This window comes from Pelecanus crispus, chromosome 1 (assembly GCF_030463565.1).
Source record: "Pelecanus crispus isolate bPelCri1 chromosome 1, bPelCri1.pri, whole genome shotgun sequence".
NCBI lineage: Eukaryota > Metazoa > Chordata > Aves > Pelecaniformes > Pelecanidae > Pelecanus > Pelecanus crispus.
Genome location: NC_134643.1, coordinates 224,757,714 through 224,774,693, shown reverse-complemented (window position 1 = coordinate 224,774,693; position 16,980 = coordinate 224,757,714). Strand labels below are relative to the sequence as shown.

At 47.9% G+C, this 16,980-nt stretch overlaps 1 protein-coding gene across 1 annotated transcript; it reads left to right on the top strand.

The window, feature by feature from the left end:
* The first annotated feature begins 5,731 nt into the window (after positions 1-5,731).
* On the top strand, positions 5,732-12,055 carry KLHL35 (kelch like family member 35). Its single transcript, XM_009485078.2, has 6 exons — positions 5,732-6,621; positions 8,658-8,842; positions 9,401-9,519; positions 10,008-10,196; positions 10,880-11,068; positions 11,867-12,055. The coding sequence occupies exons 1-6, from the start codon at positions 5,732-5,734 to the stop codon at positions 12,053-12,055; spliced, it is 1,761 nt and encodes a 586-aa protein (XP_009483353.1).
* The last annotated feature ends 4,925 nt before the right edge of the window (positions 12,056-16,980 follow it).

Genomic DNA, 16,980 nt, shown 5'->3' with positions numbered 1-16,980 from the left:
AAAGGCTTGCTTGATGCTTGCTCTATTTTTTTTTTTTTATTCTTTACCCCAGGATCTGCTCCCAGCTGCAGACAGAGGGTGCTTTGGGTGGGTGAGAAGGGCATCTCATCTGGGTCAGTGTGGGATTGTTCTTTGTTAAGCAGCTGTTTTCTCCAGCCCCTGAATGGCTGCATTTAACTGATATTTGAAAGGGATTAAAGTAAATACAACACTATCTCACTGGTTGGTGATGGGTAGTCAGTACTGTGTCGTGAATTTGACTGGCTCTGGGAATACCGTTTGAGTGTTAAATATAAAATTGCCCGAGGGGAAGGGGTAGAACTCCTGATATCTACAATATTGAATAATCCCTAACTAGGGGCTGTCATTGCCATACCCTAGGGAAAGATACTGAAAAGTTGAAAGGAGAGAAATGAGAGTCATGTAGGCTGTGTCTGTTATTCAAATAAAAGAGCTGAGGATTGGTTGCTGGCTCTAAGCCCAAATGGCTTGGGACAGCCAACATTGTGCTATTTAACTCTTTTTCTTCCTCTCTAAATCTGCCCTTATTTATAAGAGCTTAGTGGTACAGCTGGGATAGTTTTCATGGTATCTGGGAGCCTTTCCAGCCCTTTAAATTTGCCAGTAGAGTTGTAGTCCTGGGGTCTGGGAGGTGATGCTGATGTGACCATGCCCTAGGCCTACACAGTTACCTGCCGTAAAAAGGATCTCTTATCTCTCTGCTATAAGCCTTAATATGATGCAGTGGCGAGGAGTTTTCAAAGTTCAAAAGTGAAAAGTCTAACCATGATGTGAGCAGCAGCTGCATGAGGCTGGTTCCCCTTGACCTGGACTCTTGGTGCAAGCAACCTCTTCTTGGCTAAAGCTCCTGACCAGGTTTCAAGCTCAATGTGAATGTTGACCATATATGAAATAGGAAACCAAGTTGGTTTTTTTTTCCTTCTTAAGCATCTTCATTTTCTCCCTCTCTTCCTTCTGGACTCTGTTTCCATTCTAGTTACTTCTCTGCCCTTACTCATCTACTTGGCTCTCCTGCTTCTGTCACTTCTTCCGGAGGCTGGTGCCTGTCCTTCACTTCTGTGAACTGGCTGAGGGTGAAAACAGGGTGTCCTGACTCTCTCTGTGGCAAGGTGGAGCCATGGATGGTGGTGCCAGGAGTGCAGGCAGCAGTCCTGGATAGGACGCATTTCCTTCTCTTGGGCATGTGGTGGGGAGGTACAGACCACAGCGTGATCAAGTCCTAGTGACCATCTCCCTCAAGACGTCTCACCATGGCCTCCTGATTTATCCAAAACTCTCTTCTACCTTTCCTCTTGTCCTTTCCATTCTTTTTTCCTTGTTTTCTCTTCAACTTAGCTGCATCCCTTCTCCTTCCTATTCCTTTCTCCTCCTGACATGCATACTCTGCTGCTCCTTCACAAAGCTTTGGTCCTACATTCACAGAGAGCTTTCCCCACCAGCTGCCTGGAGTTCCTGGTCCTATGTACTTGTATTTCCCTTTTGCATCTTTTTAATGCTTGTGGCTTTGTGCCTAATGGCTTCCATGAGCCATATGCTGAGCATTTTTAATGTGAAGAAGGGATTTTAGAGTCCTAATCCACTGTAAGAGTACTGCTTCTGGTATCTGTATCTACTCTGGGCTAAGACCCAGGGCACTGGGAGCAAAGGAGAGGTTGAGCTCTTGCCCCTGCATAAGGCATCCTTTCTCCAGTGCTGTCTAGCAGATACCCCTTTCAAACACCCCCATGTCCTGCAGCTCTGTGGGGTATTTGATGCCCTCTGTTTCATGCAAAAAGGCCACAAGTGTGGGTTGTAGCACGGCCTTTGCACAGTGACAGCTGCTTTGGGGCACGGTGGCATCACATGGGGAGAGCCAGGGCCATGTGCGGTGCAGTCTGGCTGTAGAAATCTGCTCGATAGGTGGCTTGGCATGGGCACAGGGGCAGCTGCACCCTGCAAAGCCTTCTTGTTGTGGTCACTTTGTGTGTTTACAACTCTTAGTAGCTGGTCCCCCCTCACCCCTAGGGCTGCATACACTGCTTGAAGCTGGGGTTTGGTTTTGAACAGGGTGGTAGCCCCACTCTTTATGGCTGCAAGGAGGTGACAGCTTTGCAACCTTGCTGAAGAGTTTCCAACACCCTGGAGATCTTTTTGCTGTGCCCCACAGGGCAGGATCAGTACTGTGCTGCCATTTGTCCTAATCATCTCTAGCTCCATCCATACGCAGACATGGTTGCACCCTTGGTCGGCACAGCCTGGCAGTGCCAACTCTATCAGGGTGGAAGGTCGTAAAAGCAAATCCCCCAGCCCACTGTGCAGGCTGGGAAACCACAGTCCCTTCCAGGTTGCCAGGGATTCATATGCAAATGCTGGGAGCAAGCAGGATGCCAGTTTGTGCCCTGCATCCCAGCAATGGGAGAGGAGCAGAAAGGAGCCAGCCAGCAAGCATGGCAGCGATGCCCTGCAGAAAGGCGATTTCAGGATGACAACATGCAGGGGCTTAATATTTTTATTAATAATATTTCCCTTCTATCTGGTGTGAAATAATACAAGTTGTTCGAAGGGATACTGGGCAATGGAGGGAAGGCTGGCTGCATCAAATTAGTGAGTTTGACAGTCTTCAGCACCAGGGTTACTTCATGGAGCTTCCCCAGGGCTGCTTTGATCCCTGCTATAAGTATTTAAAAATTCAGCCAACAACTGGGATCAAGTTGGAGGGGAGGGTGTAGAAAGCCACACAGGGCAAATCTCCCCTTCTGTCCTCATCATCCTCAAGGACCTAATTACCTAATTATCACACGTTAATGAAGGGGACTGCAGCTCTCCCCCCCCCCGACCCAGTCCATTCCTGCTCCAGGCGTCTGTTTGCTCACAGAGCCGTATTTTATTTATCAGCTTTAGTGTGGTTTCCAGCGAGCCGGAGACTCTATCAAATGAATCGTTCCACCTGGACCCCAATTTGCTCTCCAGATGGCTTGGCCCTCTTAAGCTGCCCTGGTGTGATATATTTTCCCTGAGCTGCGATGGGTTTTCCCTGGGTCCTGGCTCCTCCCTGGCTGGCTGTTATTGACAGCTGCATGGCTAATGCCCTGTAGCTCTCCGGCATGTCATTCAGGAGAAACAAAAGCAGATTTCTCCCCCACCTCTCCGGCAGTGAGGATAAAGGGGATGCTTTTGTGCTTTCCCAAGCATTGCCAGAGAAGGGCTGAGCGTGCTTTGCAGGGGGGACCTGTCTCCGTGCAGAGCACCGATGTGGATGGGAGCTCTCTGAGAGGAAAGTTGAGTCTTTGCTAGGTCCCATCTGGAGGACACAACCTGTGGGCCAGGTAATGTTTGACTTCTTGCACTAGCAGATGGGGAGGCTTGAGAAAAAAGAAAAATGCAGCATTTGCTGCTGTGTGGTACTTGGGTGCAGAGGGTGACCTGGAGAGAAGTGTGCATGGGTAAGGGCAATGGGGCAAACCCACTCTTTCTTTAGTATTGGCATCGTTTGTCTCATGGGTAGACAGGAGGGATGTGAGCTGGGGAAAGGCACTTGGATTAATTAGGGAGTGTGTGTGTCTCTGTAAGGAGGTCAGCCCAAGCTGCTGCTTCCCAGCACTGAGCCGTGCATAGCTGTGCGTGACCCTGATGGCTCGGAAACGTGTGTGGATCAGGAGAGAAGTGGGGATATAGATGTGTTTCTCTTGGTTGGAGCTGCATGTGTCGGTGAAATGTGGAGTCTGCCGTGCTCTTAGCAAAGGCGTCTCTAGAGAACTGCCTTTGTTGTAACTTCTCTAAATGACTTTGAACCAACTAAGAGTGGTTCCCTCCTGTACACAGCCTGTACAAACCCCACTGGCATTTGGGTGTTTAGAGCCTTCACCCACTCCCACAGGATTTCTTAGATATTTAGTTAGGGCTTGTCATGCTGCTTCACGGTTCTTTAGGACTCTGCAGCTCCCCTGTGGCACAGGCACAGGTGTTTTCCCTATTGCTGGGAGATTCTGGAGGCACAAAGGATACGGTGATGCTTTCTTGGGGTGGTGGGGTGAGGATCCTCAGGACTACAATCTGCTTGTCCTACACACAGCTACCCTGGTGCAGGTGCAGCCAGGAGGTGTCCTCTGGAGCATGGGAGAATCTGAGGACCTTTGGGGTCTGTGGTTGGATGCGATGGATGTCTGGGAGGTGTGCATATAGGAAAAGAGATGAAGGACTAGAGCTAAGACAGGGACTTTGACTCATGAGAAATTCAAGGTAATCCTTCTCAAGGGATGTGCTACCTGCCTTCCTGCAGGGGAGTGTGTGGACACCACAAAGCCACTGATGCCTGGTAGCTTGTCACCCCGGTGGGGACTTGTGCTCCTGCCAGAGGCTTGTGGTGAGATGCTCCAGAGCCTGACTTAGGGGCCCTTACGAGCAGAGCCTGAGCCACCCCCAAAAGGGCTCTTTGCTGTTACAGAGCCTCAGAAAAGCAATCTAAAACCTGTATGGCTGTCGTAGAAGCTGTGATCAGGAGTGTTCTGCTGATGGCCCTCACTGGCACCCCCACTCAAGGAGTGGTACAGACTCTCTGCCATGCTTTTAAAGCACAGGTGGTGGCATTACTGTGCCCCTTTTATTTGACATCCAGCTGGTGAGAGCAGTCAGGCAAGCGCCGGGACACCCAGGTCCAATCCTGTACTCGCTCTTCCCCCCAGCATCTGGGTCTGCGCAACAGTGATGGGTCAGGGTGGGCTTTTGGGGGGAAGTGGAGGAAATGGGGCAGAGCCAACCTGTTAGTGGGTCTAGGACAGTGGAGGCAGAAGTTGAGGGTTGGGGGTCTCTGATTCTCTCACTGTTGTCAGAGATAGTTGGTTCTTGTCACTATTTCAATGCCACAATGCTTCCCTGCTTTTCAGACCCCACCTCTGCAGGCAGAGGTCTTTCTCCCCAGGGATTACTCTTTACAGGTGATGTGGCTGCCTCTGCTCCACTTGAGCAGGGATCACCCTTTTGGATGTGCAGCTATTTGCAGACTCCAGGCTGAGCACACGGGTGCTCAGGATGGGTCCTGCTGTTCACGCTGTCTGTGTGAACTGTTAGAGCTCGAATGAGAGAATTCTGCTGTGCTTCTTGCAATCGCTTTATGAGGTCCTTTAGGAAAGATTTAAAATCATCTGGAGAAGAAATCTAGCAGAAAGGTATGTCAGGTGTAGACATCCCCCATGCTTTTGCACAGGTCATGTCATTGCTACCTTTGGCAAATCTCAATCTCGCATCCTTACCTCTGCTTTTTTTTCCTGGAATCAGACATGTGGGGAAACACAGTGGATAGAAAATGTCAAAATGCTGCATTGCTCCCAGCTGGGCTGTACTGTGGAGCGCTTGCATTTGGCAGGATGAGGAAAGCAGTTCATAAGAGCTGTGAGATGTCAGGAAGAGAGGAAAGGGTGTCGAGGTGTTAGTACAGCATAGGCTGGGCAATGCAACTGCCTTAGAAGAAACATCTCGTAAAAGTAGAAGTTTGTCTAATGAGATGGGGTTGGATTGTAAATATCCTAGTGCCCACCGCTCTGCTGTGGTTTGGAGGAAATGTTGGTTACTGAGGAGGAGCCATGTGTGCAGATGATGGGGCAGAGTCTGATTATATTTTGGCTGGAATCTATACTTCCTCATACCACCAAGAAACCATGACGGTGTTGGACACTGCAGTCAGATGTTTTAATAGTGTACTGTTCTCTTGTCTCCTTCACTGCTTCCTATCAGGATGCATCAAATGATGAAAGAAGAATCAAGTTTCAGGACAAGCAGCCTGGAAAATGTGACGCGGGACCCAAGCAAAGAAAAGGTGCACGTGAAGCTCTGCAGCGGGTCCTGCCATGCTGAGCAAATCCTCCAGACACTGAATTCCTACCGGCAGAGTGGCATCTTCACAGATGTGGTGCTGTTAATTGATGGACAAGAATTCCCCTGTCACCGTGCCACTTTGTCAGCCAACAGTACATATTTCCGGGCCATGTTTGGTGGCAATCTCAAGGAAGGCCACCAGGATATCATTAATATCCAGAAGATTTCTGCTTCCACCATGTCTCTCCTTCTTGACTATATGTATGGGGGGAACATCATCATTCAGGAGGACAATGTTGAAGGCATCTTGGAACTGTCTGACTTGCTGCAGATCTCCAAGCTCAGAGATGCTTGTGTCACCTTCCTTGAAGGCCAGCTTCACCCATGCAATTGTTTGGGCATCATGAAGTTTGCTGATTCATTCTCCATCACCTCCCTGACAGAAAAGAGCAAGAGGTTCATGCTGGAGTGTTTTGTGGAGGTGTCGTGTCATGAAGAGTTCCTGGAGATGGGTGCGAAGGAGCTGGTTGAGTATCTGTCTGATGAGCAGCTGGTGGTCCCCAAGGAGGAAGTGGTCTTTGAAGCAGTCATGCGCTGGGTACGGCATGATGTAGCTGCCAGGAAGGGAGCCTTGAAGGAGCTCCTTGAGCATGTGCGTCTGCCCCTGCTTGACCCCACCTACTTCCTGGAGAAGGTGGAAATGGATGAACTCATCCAGGACTCAAAGGAGTGCATTCCTCTACTGCACGAGGCCCGCAAGTACTACATCCTTGGGAACGAGGTCAGCTCTTTGCGATCAAGACCCAGAAGGTAAAACTCAGCATCTTCTTCCCTAGACCTGCATGGCCTAAGCTGATGGATCTTAAAGTTTCGTGTTCTTGGGTTGGTTTTTCTTTTTTTTTTTTTTTTATCCTTCCCTCCCCCCCGCCTCCAATTGCTTCACTTTTGGCATCGGTAGATGTGGCACTTCGGGACATGGTTTAGTCTAGTCTACCCTTGATTGGTTTAGTGTGGACTTGGTAGTGTAGGTTAATGGTTGGACTGGATGATCTTAAAGGTCTTTTCCAACCTAAACGATTCGATGATTCTATGATCCCCAGATTGAGACATTGGAGATGTTTGCCTGGCATAAAGGATTCTTGTGAAACTTATACTAATGCATGTGCCACTTTTTTTTTTAATTGGCAAGAAATGCTGTAGTCACTCTGTTCTGTGCAATGATGCTATCCACATATGTGTCCAGACTATGGGCAGGAAAGTGTGTTTGTAGTTTTTTATTTCTGTCTGCTTTCACCAATGGGTAGAGCACTGGGTTGAGACCTGTTTTCCATTCCCAGCTCTGCCACTAGTCTGGTCTCACTTCACCTCTCCTGGTCTCTCTCTCACCTTCTCCAAGCTGTCTGTTAGCAGGAAGACTTGGACCACTCTCAGTTCTCCTGACCATCAGCGTGGAGCCTAGCTCAAAGGCGTTGCTGCAGGGTCAGGAATTAATGTCCAGTGGAAAAAAGCAGTTACTGTCCAGGTGGCTACCTAGGCATCCCCAAATTACTTTTTTTTTTTTTCTTTTTTTCTTTCCATTCATTTATTGATGAACAGCAAGAAGATAAAGAGATGCTGGCCCAGGCAGCTGCCAGTGTAAAGAGGAGAAGGCAAAGAAAAAGTGATTTCTAGGGTTGGGAGTGTGTGGAAATCTGCACCTTTTTGTGACTGTGAAGTTTAGATTTGACCAGACATGTTTTAAGTCTCTGCTGTTTCTTTATGGTGCGACGGGGTGTGATGGTAAGAGTGCTGATGGACACCTCTGCTCTGGGGTGGGTTGTCATATCAAACCAAGTTGGTTTGCAAGGCTCCCCATCCTTTTCCAGAGGACACCCATGACCATGGGGCTGCAGGGCCAGGTTCTTGTGCGCTCCTGCTCTTCAGCCCAAGGAGTGCAGGTTTTTTTGCCACTCAGTGGAGCATCCTGGGCAGAAAGACGGAGATTGCCCCAGTGCCTCTCAGAAGTCCCAGCCTGGCATTTAAGGCATGTTTCTATCAGGTGGAAGAGATGGTTTGACACATCTTCTCTGTGCTGAATACCACAACAGGCTGTTATATTACAGAACTGCTCAACAACAGGGTCTGTGGTGACCTCCCCAAGGATGCAAACAACTAAAATTCACTGGGGGTAAATCCCACCCCTCAGCATCCACGTTTTACCTCCTTCCTTTTACAGCTTTGGTCTTAAGTGAATTGTCTCAGCCTGCACAAACCATGGCAGAGCTGGGGATTGGACCAAATCTTTCAAATCTTCTTTCACCCTCCTCCTTCCTCTCCCCTCCCCTCCCCTCCCGCAGAGCCGTTCCTCTCTTGCCACCTACTAGCTGGCAGGATTTTCCTTCCCCTGCTGTCTGTCTCGTCTGCTCACTGCTATTAGGGCTGGAGAGAGAGAGATTTCCTGGAAACACTTCTCTCTCCAGGCAGAGAGCTTGTTGCAGGCGGGCTGCCAGGAACAGCTTTCCACGCTCGTGGCTGTGCCTTGAGGATTAGCCTTAATTGTGCTGGAAGGGGGAGGGTGAGTGGCAGGAGGCAATCTCACGAAGGACTTTTAAAGGTCATTTGCATTTTCTTTCCCTGTGCAGTTTGGACCCCTTCCCATCCCATCTGGGAGGTGCCTTTGATTTGAATGTGCAGGCAAAAGGGAAGGTGAAGGGGTGAAATGATTTGCCCAGAAAATCAGTAGCTGATGCAGGAGAAGACCCTGCTCTATCCATTGGACTGTGCTGCCAATGTCCTAGATAGGATAGGAGGGATGATGGAAAGGAGTAGCCTGGCCCAGGGACTTACCCATGCCTTTCATGGTCTAGGTTCATGGAGCTGGCAGAAGTCATCATTGTCATCGGGGGCTGTGATAAGAAAGGCCTTCTGAAGCTGCCCTTCACGGACCTCTACCACCCGAAGAGCAGGCAGTGGACAGCCCTCTCCAGCGTGCCTGGCTACACCAAGTCCGAGTTTGCTGCCTGCACGCTGAAGAACGATGTGTACATATCAGGTGAGAGACCCTGGACCAGGTGCTCCCTCCCTGGTTGCAAAGAACAGCATGACCTCTGCTTGGACAGCCACTCCTTAGGTCTATTCACTGGGATTCATTCACATGCATCCCAGCTTTGGAGCAAAGTCACTCCTTGAAGTTTATCCTTAGTTGGTTTGGATTTTGGTGTCCCAAAGAACAATTTCACCTTTGAGGTGGGGGATGGCAGTATTAAAAAACCTTTCTCTCCTGTTGGGCATCTGTCAAAAGTATTCAGCTGTGGAATGAGCTGGTTTTGGTGTGTGCTCTCAGACAGGGTTTCCTAAAACATCAGAGCCTCCTGCCTGCCCCTCACTTAAAATATAATGCCAAACAGATGAGTTCTATATAGTGTAATGAGTGCCTTGATGTCCAGATGATATCTCCCTTGAGAAGCTGAGTTTACATGACCATAACCCAACAACCGTATTCTGGCCTAAGTTGTTCCATTGCATGGAAGAACTACGCAATATTGTGGTGTAATGAGGTCATGTGGCTGTCTCTGGGATCACAGCAGCCCTTCATCCGACTGTTTTTCAGGAGGACACATCAGCAGCAATGATGTTTGGGTGCTGAGCTCCCAGCTGAACGTCTGGATCAAGGTTGCTTGTCTGCAGAAAGGCCGATGGAGGCACAAAATGGCAACACTTCAGGGCAAGGTAAGCAATGGCCTGAATTTTGGAAGAAGCCATGTGGAGCACTGTCCCCCACTTCTCCTGCTGCCCAGTACAATGAGAAACTGTCAGCGTGTGTTTGTCTTTGGGACATTTAGAGATGGTTTTGATGGGAGAAAAACTAGGACATAACCGAGACGTCATTGTTTCAGTTGGGGGTGTGTTGTCGCCCGAAGTAGCCACAAATGAAGTTGTAGCAATAAGATCTACCATGGGATAGTGCAAGACTTCTGCAGATAGCTGTGTTAAGTCTTTGGGTGAAAGCTATACAGTGTGAGGTGTTTCATAGAATCATAGAGTGGTTTGGGTTGGAAGGGACCTTTAAAGGTCATCTAGTCCAACCCCAAGTTTTTACCATGGCTTGACGTCTGTCTGGTCAAGTCCTAGCCTCCCCTCATGTATGCCGTGACAGTGTAACCCATTAGGTGAGTCTAGGAGTTTCTAATCGGCTTGCTTTGCTCCTTTTGTGGCAGATCTATGCTGTGGGAGGCTTTGATGGTTTTTACCGCCTCTCCAGCGTGGAGTGCTATGACACCTTCTCCAACAGCTGGTCAACTTTGGCCCCGCTGCCTCAAGCTGTGAGCTCGGCGGCTGTGGTCTCCTGCCTGAACAAGCTCTACGTGCTGGGTGGTGCTGTGGATGACACCGCTAACACCGACAAGGTATTGCTGGGGCATCAAGAATGGACACAGACCTTAAAAAGAAGGTTTGCCAGGGAACGCGGAGGGAAATAGGCTTGTCCTTAAGCTACAAGGGCACCTTTTTTTCTGAAGACTAATGACAGCTCCCTTATAATAAGATGAGAATTCATACATTTAAATGGAAGCCAATGAGACATAGAGACCAGAGAGAGAAGGTGTCAGGAGTTGACAGTATACTAGGCATGGTTTCAGTAGAGCCTGTTCTGCTCTGAAGCCTGGTCAGCCTTCAGGCACCACAGGAACAAACCAACAAACCTCCGACACTGTGGGCATTCACTTCAGATAAGTAGCAACAGTAGTAACTGTCTGGAGGAGACCTCTGCAAGCCAGACATGATGCTTCTTGTCACTTGAGCTGCAGGAATTGCCATCAGTGCTTCTCAGCTCCACCTCTGAACACCTAACCATCTGCTGTCTGGGTCAAGGACAGACACCTTGGGGGCTTGTAGTTTGTCTGGGAGACTTGAATGCAAGAGGAAACGCTAGAACCTCTCATCCCTTTGCTCACTGCACTGGTCTCTGCGTGTGGAAGCTCCCATCAATGTTTCTGGCGCCGTGCACTTTTATTTCTAGTGAATAGCAACTTCATCCAAGCAGGGGAGATGTGGTAAATTCATGTTCCCATAGCTGTGTTTCTCCTCCCAGGTCCAGTGTTATGATCCAGAGGACAACAAGTGGACGCTGTTGTCTCCAACACCTTTTTACCAGAGGTGCATCAGTGCCGTCTGCTTGGACAACATCATTTATGTTGTAGGTGGACTCCTCAGTAAAATCTTCAGCTATGATCCAAGAAAAGACAGCTGGCAAGAAGTGGCCACCCTCCCTGGGCCCCTGGTAAGGAAAAGATGTAGGAAGGATGCTCTGAGCTTTCCCTCTTCCTCTAGAATAGGAGCCATCTGTGCTTTGCTGAGATTGAAGGCAAGGAAAATACATTGTGGGTTTGGCTCTGAGCATGTCAACGTGACCTCTGCAGAGCAACTCAAAACATATGTACTTGCCATCAGTGTCCATACTGCTTGGAGGATGTCTCTCCTACTGCAAACCCAAGTTTTCTTGCTGAGGCTGGGTGTACACTAGCTATTAATGCCAGAGGAGTGGATCTGTAGGGTGAAACCATTGGTGTTGAGGGTTATGCTGGCTCTAGTCTGGTCTGTGGACTGAACACAGACAGGTGTTGGTTGTGTATCTTGGTTTAGTGTCATGGTGGTTTTGTACTGCAAAGCCATGCTGCAATATGAGCCATGGAACAGTGAAGAGGAATGATGGGACACATCTCATCCCAGTCTGAATTAAAAAGCCGATGTCAGTGCACCCTTATAAGTGGCTTTCACAGGGAGGTGCTGGCTGGGTCTCTGGTCTCATGGTGTGCTTGTGAGTCTGGAGGACTGCCAGAAACATCAACAGTCCCATCACTGGCTTGAGGCGTTTCAAGTGCCTAAGCTCTTACTGAAACAGTAAGATAAGACTGCAGCATCCCAAGAGCCAGACATCACTTATCTTACCTACTTTCACTCCCTTCTTCTGGGCAGGTGAGAGTTGTACCCACTGCAATGACTCACCCCTCTGCTCAGCCCCATTGCCTAAACCTGGAGGTTTGCTCCTCAGCTCTTAGGCTTTCCTTCTGCTTTCCAGGAGAGTTGTGGCCTGACAGTGTGTGGAGGGAAGATTTACATCCTGGGTGGCCGAGACGAGAATGGAGAAGGCACGGACAAAGCGTTCACTTTCGACCCAGCAACGGGGAGCGTGGAGCAGCAGCCGCCACTGCAGCGCTGTACCAGTTATCACGGCTGCGTGACCATCTTGCAGCGCATGAACAGATGACCATGGGGCTCCAACTGCATCCACCTCCCACCCAGATACTCCCCTTGAGACAGTGGCCACCCAGCATGTGGACAGACATCTCACCTTTGCGCAGGGAAGGGCAACACAAGCCACTGAAGATGATCTGCTCCAGCCAACCCCTGAGCAGCCTGTATTTTGTTTTTCCTGGCCTCATGATGCCAGTGGCTGTGATGCTGATCTAGGTCAGAGGATGAAAGGGTGCTGGGCTGTGTGAAGCTGCATTGCAGACCTTGCCACAGTAGGATTCAAGTATCCTTGCAGCCCCTGGAGCTACTGAATTTGACCTTTACTTAGGTTTTCCTGGCTGTAGATTACAGTTTTCTATTACATTGGCAACAGAGGCTCACTGTCCTGCAAGGACATGTATTTGCTGCTTTCTGATGCCCAAGAATGTTGCAGTAACAATTAGAGTTACAGGATCCAATTCTTTAGCTAAAGCTATCAGATATTTGTGCATTTAGCTGTGTAGAACCCTGTGTCAAACCATGGTGGTGACCTAAGTGGCCATTAATGTCCATACAGAGCTAGTCCCATTACAGTGGAGAGCTGAGACTGAGACTTCAAAGCTGATATCCCAAGAAAATTTCTCCACTAAATCCCCCAAAGCCTGGTTAAATAGTCCAAGCTCTGACTCCATTCCACACATGCGGTAATGAGGGTCTATTCCCCTAAAGCACAGAGTGCTGTCTCTTTTCATACCTGTTTTGTGGTTGGACAAAGTCTCTGTCTCGCACTGTCTCACTGTGTCTTTCTTTGAGAGGACAAGTGGATCGTGTAGCCAAGAGTTCCTTCTTCGGAAAGCAGAGGTAGAGCAATATTAATGTATAGGAATTAAGCATGAAGACCTGAAGCATGGTAGCCACAGAATCACACCTGGCTCATTTTGGCTCTGGAGTATGCTAGCAAGTATTAAAATAAACTCAATATTTTACAGATTTGAGACAGAGTCCCTGGGAATCTGAATGTGCAGTTCATTTGGAGGGCAAGTGTTTCGTTACACAGACTGCGTTGCTCCAAGCCAGTTGGTCTCAGGTCTAGAAATGATCCTGAGCACTTTTGATTTGGTAGAATAGCCATAGCTCTTGGTGTCAATGTCTTTAGTCCATGACTGGAACTTGTAATTTCTGATGGGTCCATGTAAATGTTCATGTTGTTCAATTAGGGACTTAGTTGCTGCCAAATGTAGAGTGGGTTCTCTTAAAAACTCCTGTTATTTGTACACTGCAGGGTGCACCCCTCTACAGCAGGCTGCTGGCTGGCTGCTGTTTTCTCTGCACCTTCCTTTCCTCACCCCAATGATGACCTCTTCCTGAGGTAGAGGAAACAACTATGTCCACTGGCCCAGATACTCCCCTTTTCAGGGCCTTTTAATCATCTTAAATCTCTTGTTGTTGCCTGCTTCCCCCATAAAGCTCGTTTTTATCTGGTCCTCGTTAGTACCTCTGTTTCCTGTGACCTCTGAGAAGTTCACCTCTTCTTTGTGATGATATAAGACTTACCTGTAAAACATGGCAAAAAGAAGTCCCTGCTGAAGAACCAAAATTGGCTGTAATGGAGGCACGCTGATCTTTCTGTGCTCTTCCATTGCTCAAGCGACAAGCAAGGTGTTTCCTTGCATGAAATGCACCTTACGCTCCTCATAGTCGCGTCTGGAAAGTCTCAGGGCTATCATAGCCATTTTGTACATCAAGGTGCACTAAAATCATAGAATCATAGAATCGTTTAGCTTGGAAAAGACCTTTAAGATCATCCAGTCCAACCATTAACCTAACATTACCAAGTCCACACTAAACCAATCAAGGGTAGACTAGACTAAACCATGTCCCAAAGTGCTACGTCTACCCATTTTTTGAACGCTTCCAGGGGTGGTGACTCCACCACCTCTCTGGGCAGCCTCTTCCAATGCTTGACCACCCTTTCCATGAAGAAATTTTTCCTAATATCCAACCTAAACCTCCCCTGGTGCAGCTTGAGCCCATTTCCTCTTGTCCTATCGCTAACTACATGGGAGAAGAGACCAACACCCAGCACTATTTGGATGTTGTCAGCCTCAAATTCTCCTTAAGGCCTGTGCATGTGGGTTAGTCCTTTTATCAGATCATGAGCAGCACAATGTGTCCTTTAAGCAATATAAAGGAGATTCAATGCTGGTATAGGTTATTCCCATGAGGAGAGAAAAGGGAATTCATGCTGGCAAAAGGCAATTTTATTTGCAATCAAATTGCATCCACAGTTGGTTCTTTAATGGGAATGGAGATTTCAGGAGAAACTGGCACCTTTCCTTCACTTGGTTAAATTGGCACAAAAGAAAGCATGAGCACTTCAACCCATGCTGTGACAGCCTTCAAGGCCAGAGAAACCTTTATCCTCCTGTGGCCTGATTTCCTGAGGATCACAAATCACAGTCCATCTCTCCTCCACAATTTTGCCTCTCTTACTGTTCCCCTATGGCTTAAGCAATTCACCGCTTTGGTATGGGTGCCCCTTCAAAGTGTGTGGTTTGGGACCCTGTATCTCCACCTCACCCCACGGTTCATATGGCCAGGGAGGTCCTCAATTCTCCACAGACTGTCCCATTAGCATGTCCCTCCTCTTGGTCTGCACTTTGGAAAACACTGCTGGTGTTTCAAGAGAATGAGAACACCCAGAGCTTGCAAGGGCGTGCATTGAGCAAAGTCTGCTCAACTGAGGATGGTGAGCATCATGAGGAATCAGACCTTATAAAAGGGATGGTCCTCATGCCAAATTTCTGCCTTGCCTAAGGTATATAGAATAGGGCTGTGAACACGGACATAACTTGCTTGGCTGCTGGCAGATCTTTGTGCTCTTGTTCTTGGAAAGAGCATAGTAATATGTTTGGACACAGCAATAGCCTTGATAGGAAAAAGGAAGAGTTTTCCAGTTACACTTACAACTTCTTTTTCTGCAGTCTTTCCTGATTTTCCTAATGCCTCCTGGGAGTCTCTTTCCGTACTTCACACCTTATTCCTGTAGAAGTAAGAACGCTCAAAAGGGTAGAAGATATTCTCGTCAGCTTTCCCATGTGCTTTTGACATGTGTGGTGTGTTGCAATAGGTGTAACATAGTGGTGGAAGGTGTGGCATAGATACTAAAACATTTGCCTCGTTATTGGTCCTGATATTCATTGTACCACTGAAAAGTGTTTGTATTTTGTAAGGGCTGTGGGCACACAGGGGAGGGTTAGGGAAGGAATTTAACTTGTTTTGGTGGGGTTTTTTTTAGAAATAAATATTCACCTTGATTCCTAAGTGCTTTTGCTGCAGGAATTTCATTCGTGCATATTGCTTCATGGCATTCCAAAAATACATTGTTGATGGAGTTATCAGAGGAGCTTTGGGAGCACCATCCTTGAGGTGCTCCAGCCTCTGTCTGGGATACCTGAATCCTCAGTCTAAGCAAGTAGGAAGTTCAAGGTATTACTTTTTGTCTGCAGGGAATGATATCTTTCACTATTATGTGGGTCATGGCCAAGTCAGTGTAGAGAAGGTGCCTGGGTCATCCAAGCTTAGCTGAAGGATGGGGAAACTTTTACTCATATTTTGGCATGATGGCAAGTATTTCCAGAGAAAATGAAAAAGTATTTGTCTTGGCTGATTCTTGCTCTTCTTTGGTGTGGCAGAAGAACACAAATATGAAACTGGCTGTCACTACAATCTGCTTCAGTTTCTGAGAAGACTTTTCTCAGACCACATATAAAGCACCTCCTTGCTGTGTTTACAGTAACACACAGGCTTGCTGTGGGAGCTTTGTATTTCAAAAGATGTAGAAGAAAGTAGTGATCATCTGCAAAGCATGTGCGGTAGTTTCAGCTTTATGTATTTAAGCTTTTAAAAACAAAATAAATGACTCTTTTTTTGCACTCCAAACCAGCAACTGTCAATCACTTCCAAATAGTACTTAAACCATCCCTTCCTCCCCCACCATCCTTTTGGTTTTCCTGCTGCCTGTCTCAGCAGTTGTGTTATTTTGGGTATGTTTGTATTTTGGATGGGAGCCAGAGGGAAGAAAAAGCTTTTTGTGGACAAATCACATGGATGGTGTAGACAGCAAGACATTCAGGGACTGATAACATTTGTCCATGACACACAAACTAGAAGAATTATAAATAACCTGGAAGACAGCACTGCTGTGGAAAGCAAGCTGGACTGCTCAGTAGCCTTTGCTACCTAGTCAAAAAAAAAAGGCCTTTTTCATGAAGACAAATGAGATGTGATGCAACTAGGTAAGAAACAACTGCCACCCAGAGCTAGAGAAGGATCCTGTGGAGCAGCGTTCAGAGGAGGATTTGGTGAGTAGAGTGGAGAAGCAGCTGAAATAGTTTCCAGTATGACACTGTTAGCAGAGATGTGATTCTGGGATGTGTGAGCAGAGGGCTGACACAGAGGGCTGCACTGGGTCACTGCTATCGTTGCAGTGGAGAAGGGACTGTGGGAGCAGATACACTTGGTGGAGCATGTGAAAATCCTGAGGAGCAGAGTAGAGCCATCAAAATTAACCAGGAGTGGGATAAGGATTATAGAGCGCTCAGTCTGTGATATTTAGCAGAAAGATGGCACAGACACTTTTGATACCAAGTCTTGATGACCTGAGTGTCATATACCTTCACAGACACTGCTGGGTCCGTCAGTTCCCCAGCAAGCAAAACCCAGTTGTGGGAAGATCAAGTAATGTAAATCTAAACAAGGGTTTATATACCTGAGCTGAGGTTCGTAAGCTTCAGCTTTCACCCATCAGAAAGTCAGTTGTACTCCTCAAAGATAGAAACTGGAGCCTCCTCCAAAGTCACTAGGGAAAAGGGGCCCCTCTAAAGAGTAAGTCAAGCACCTTGCCTTAGATGTGTCTCAGAGCAAGATGAGTAGCCCACTGGAGCTGCCTCTCGCTCT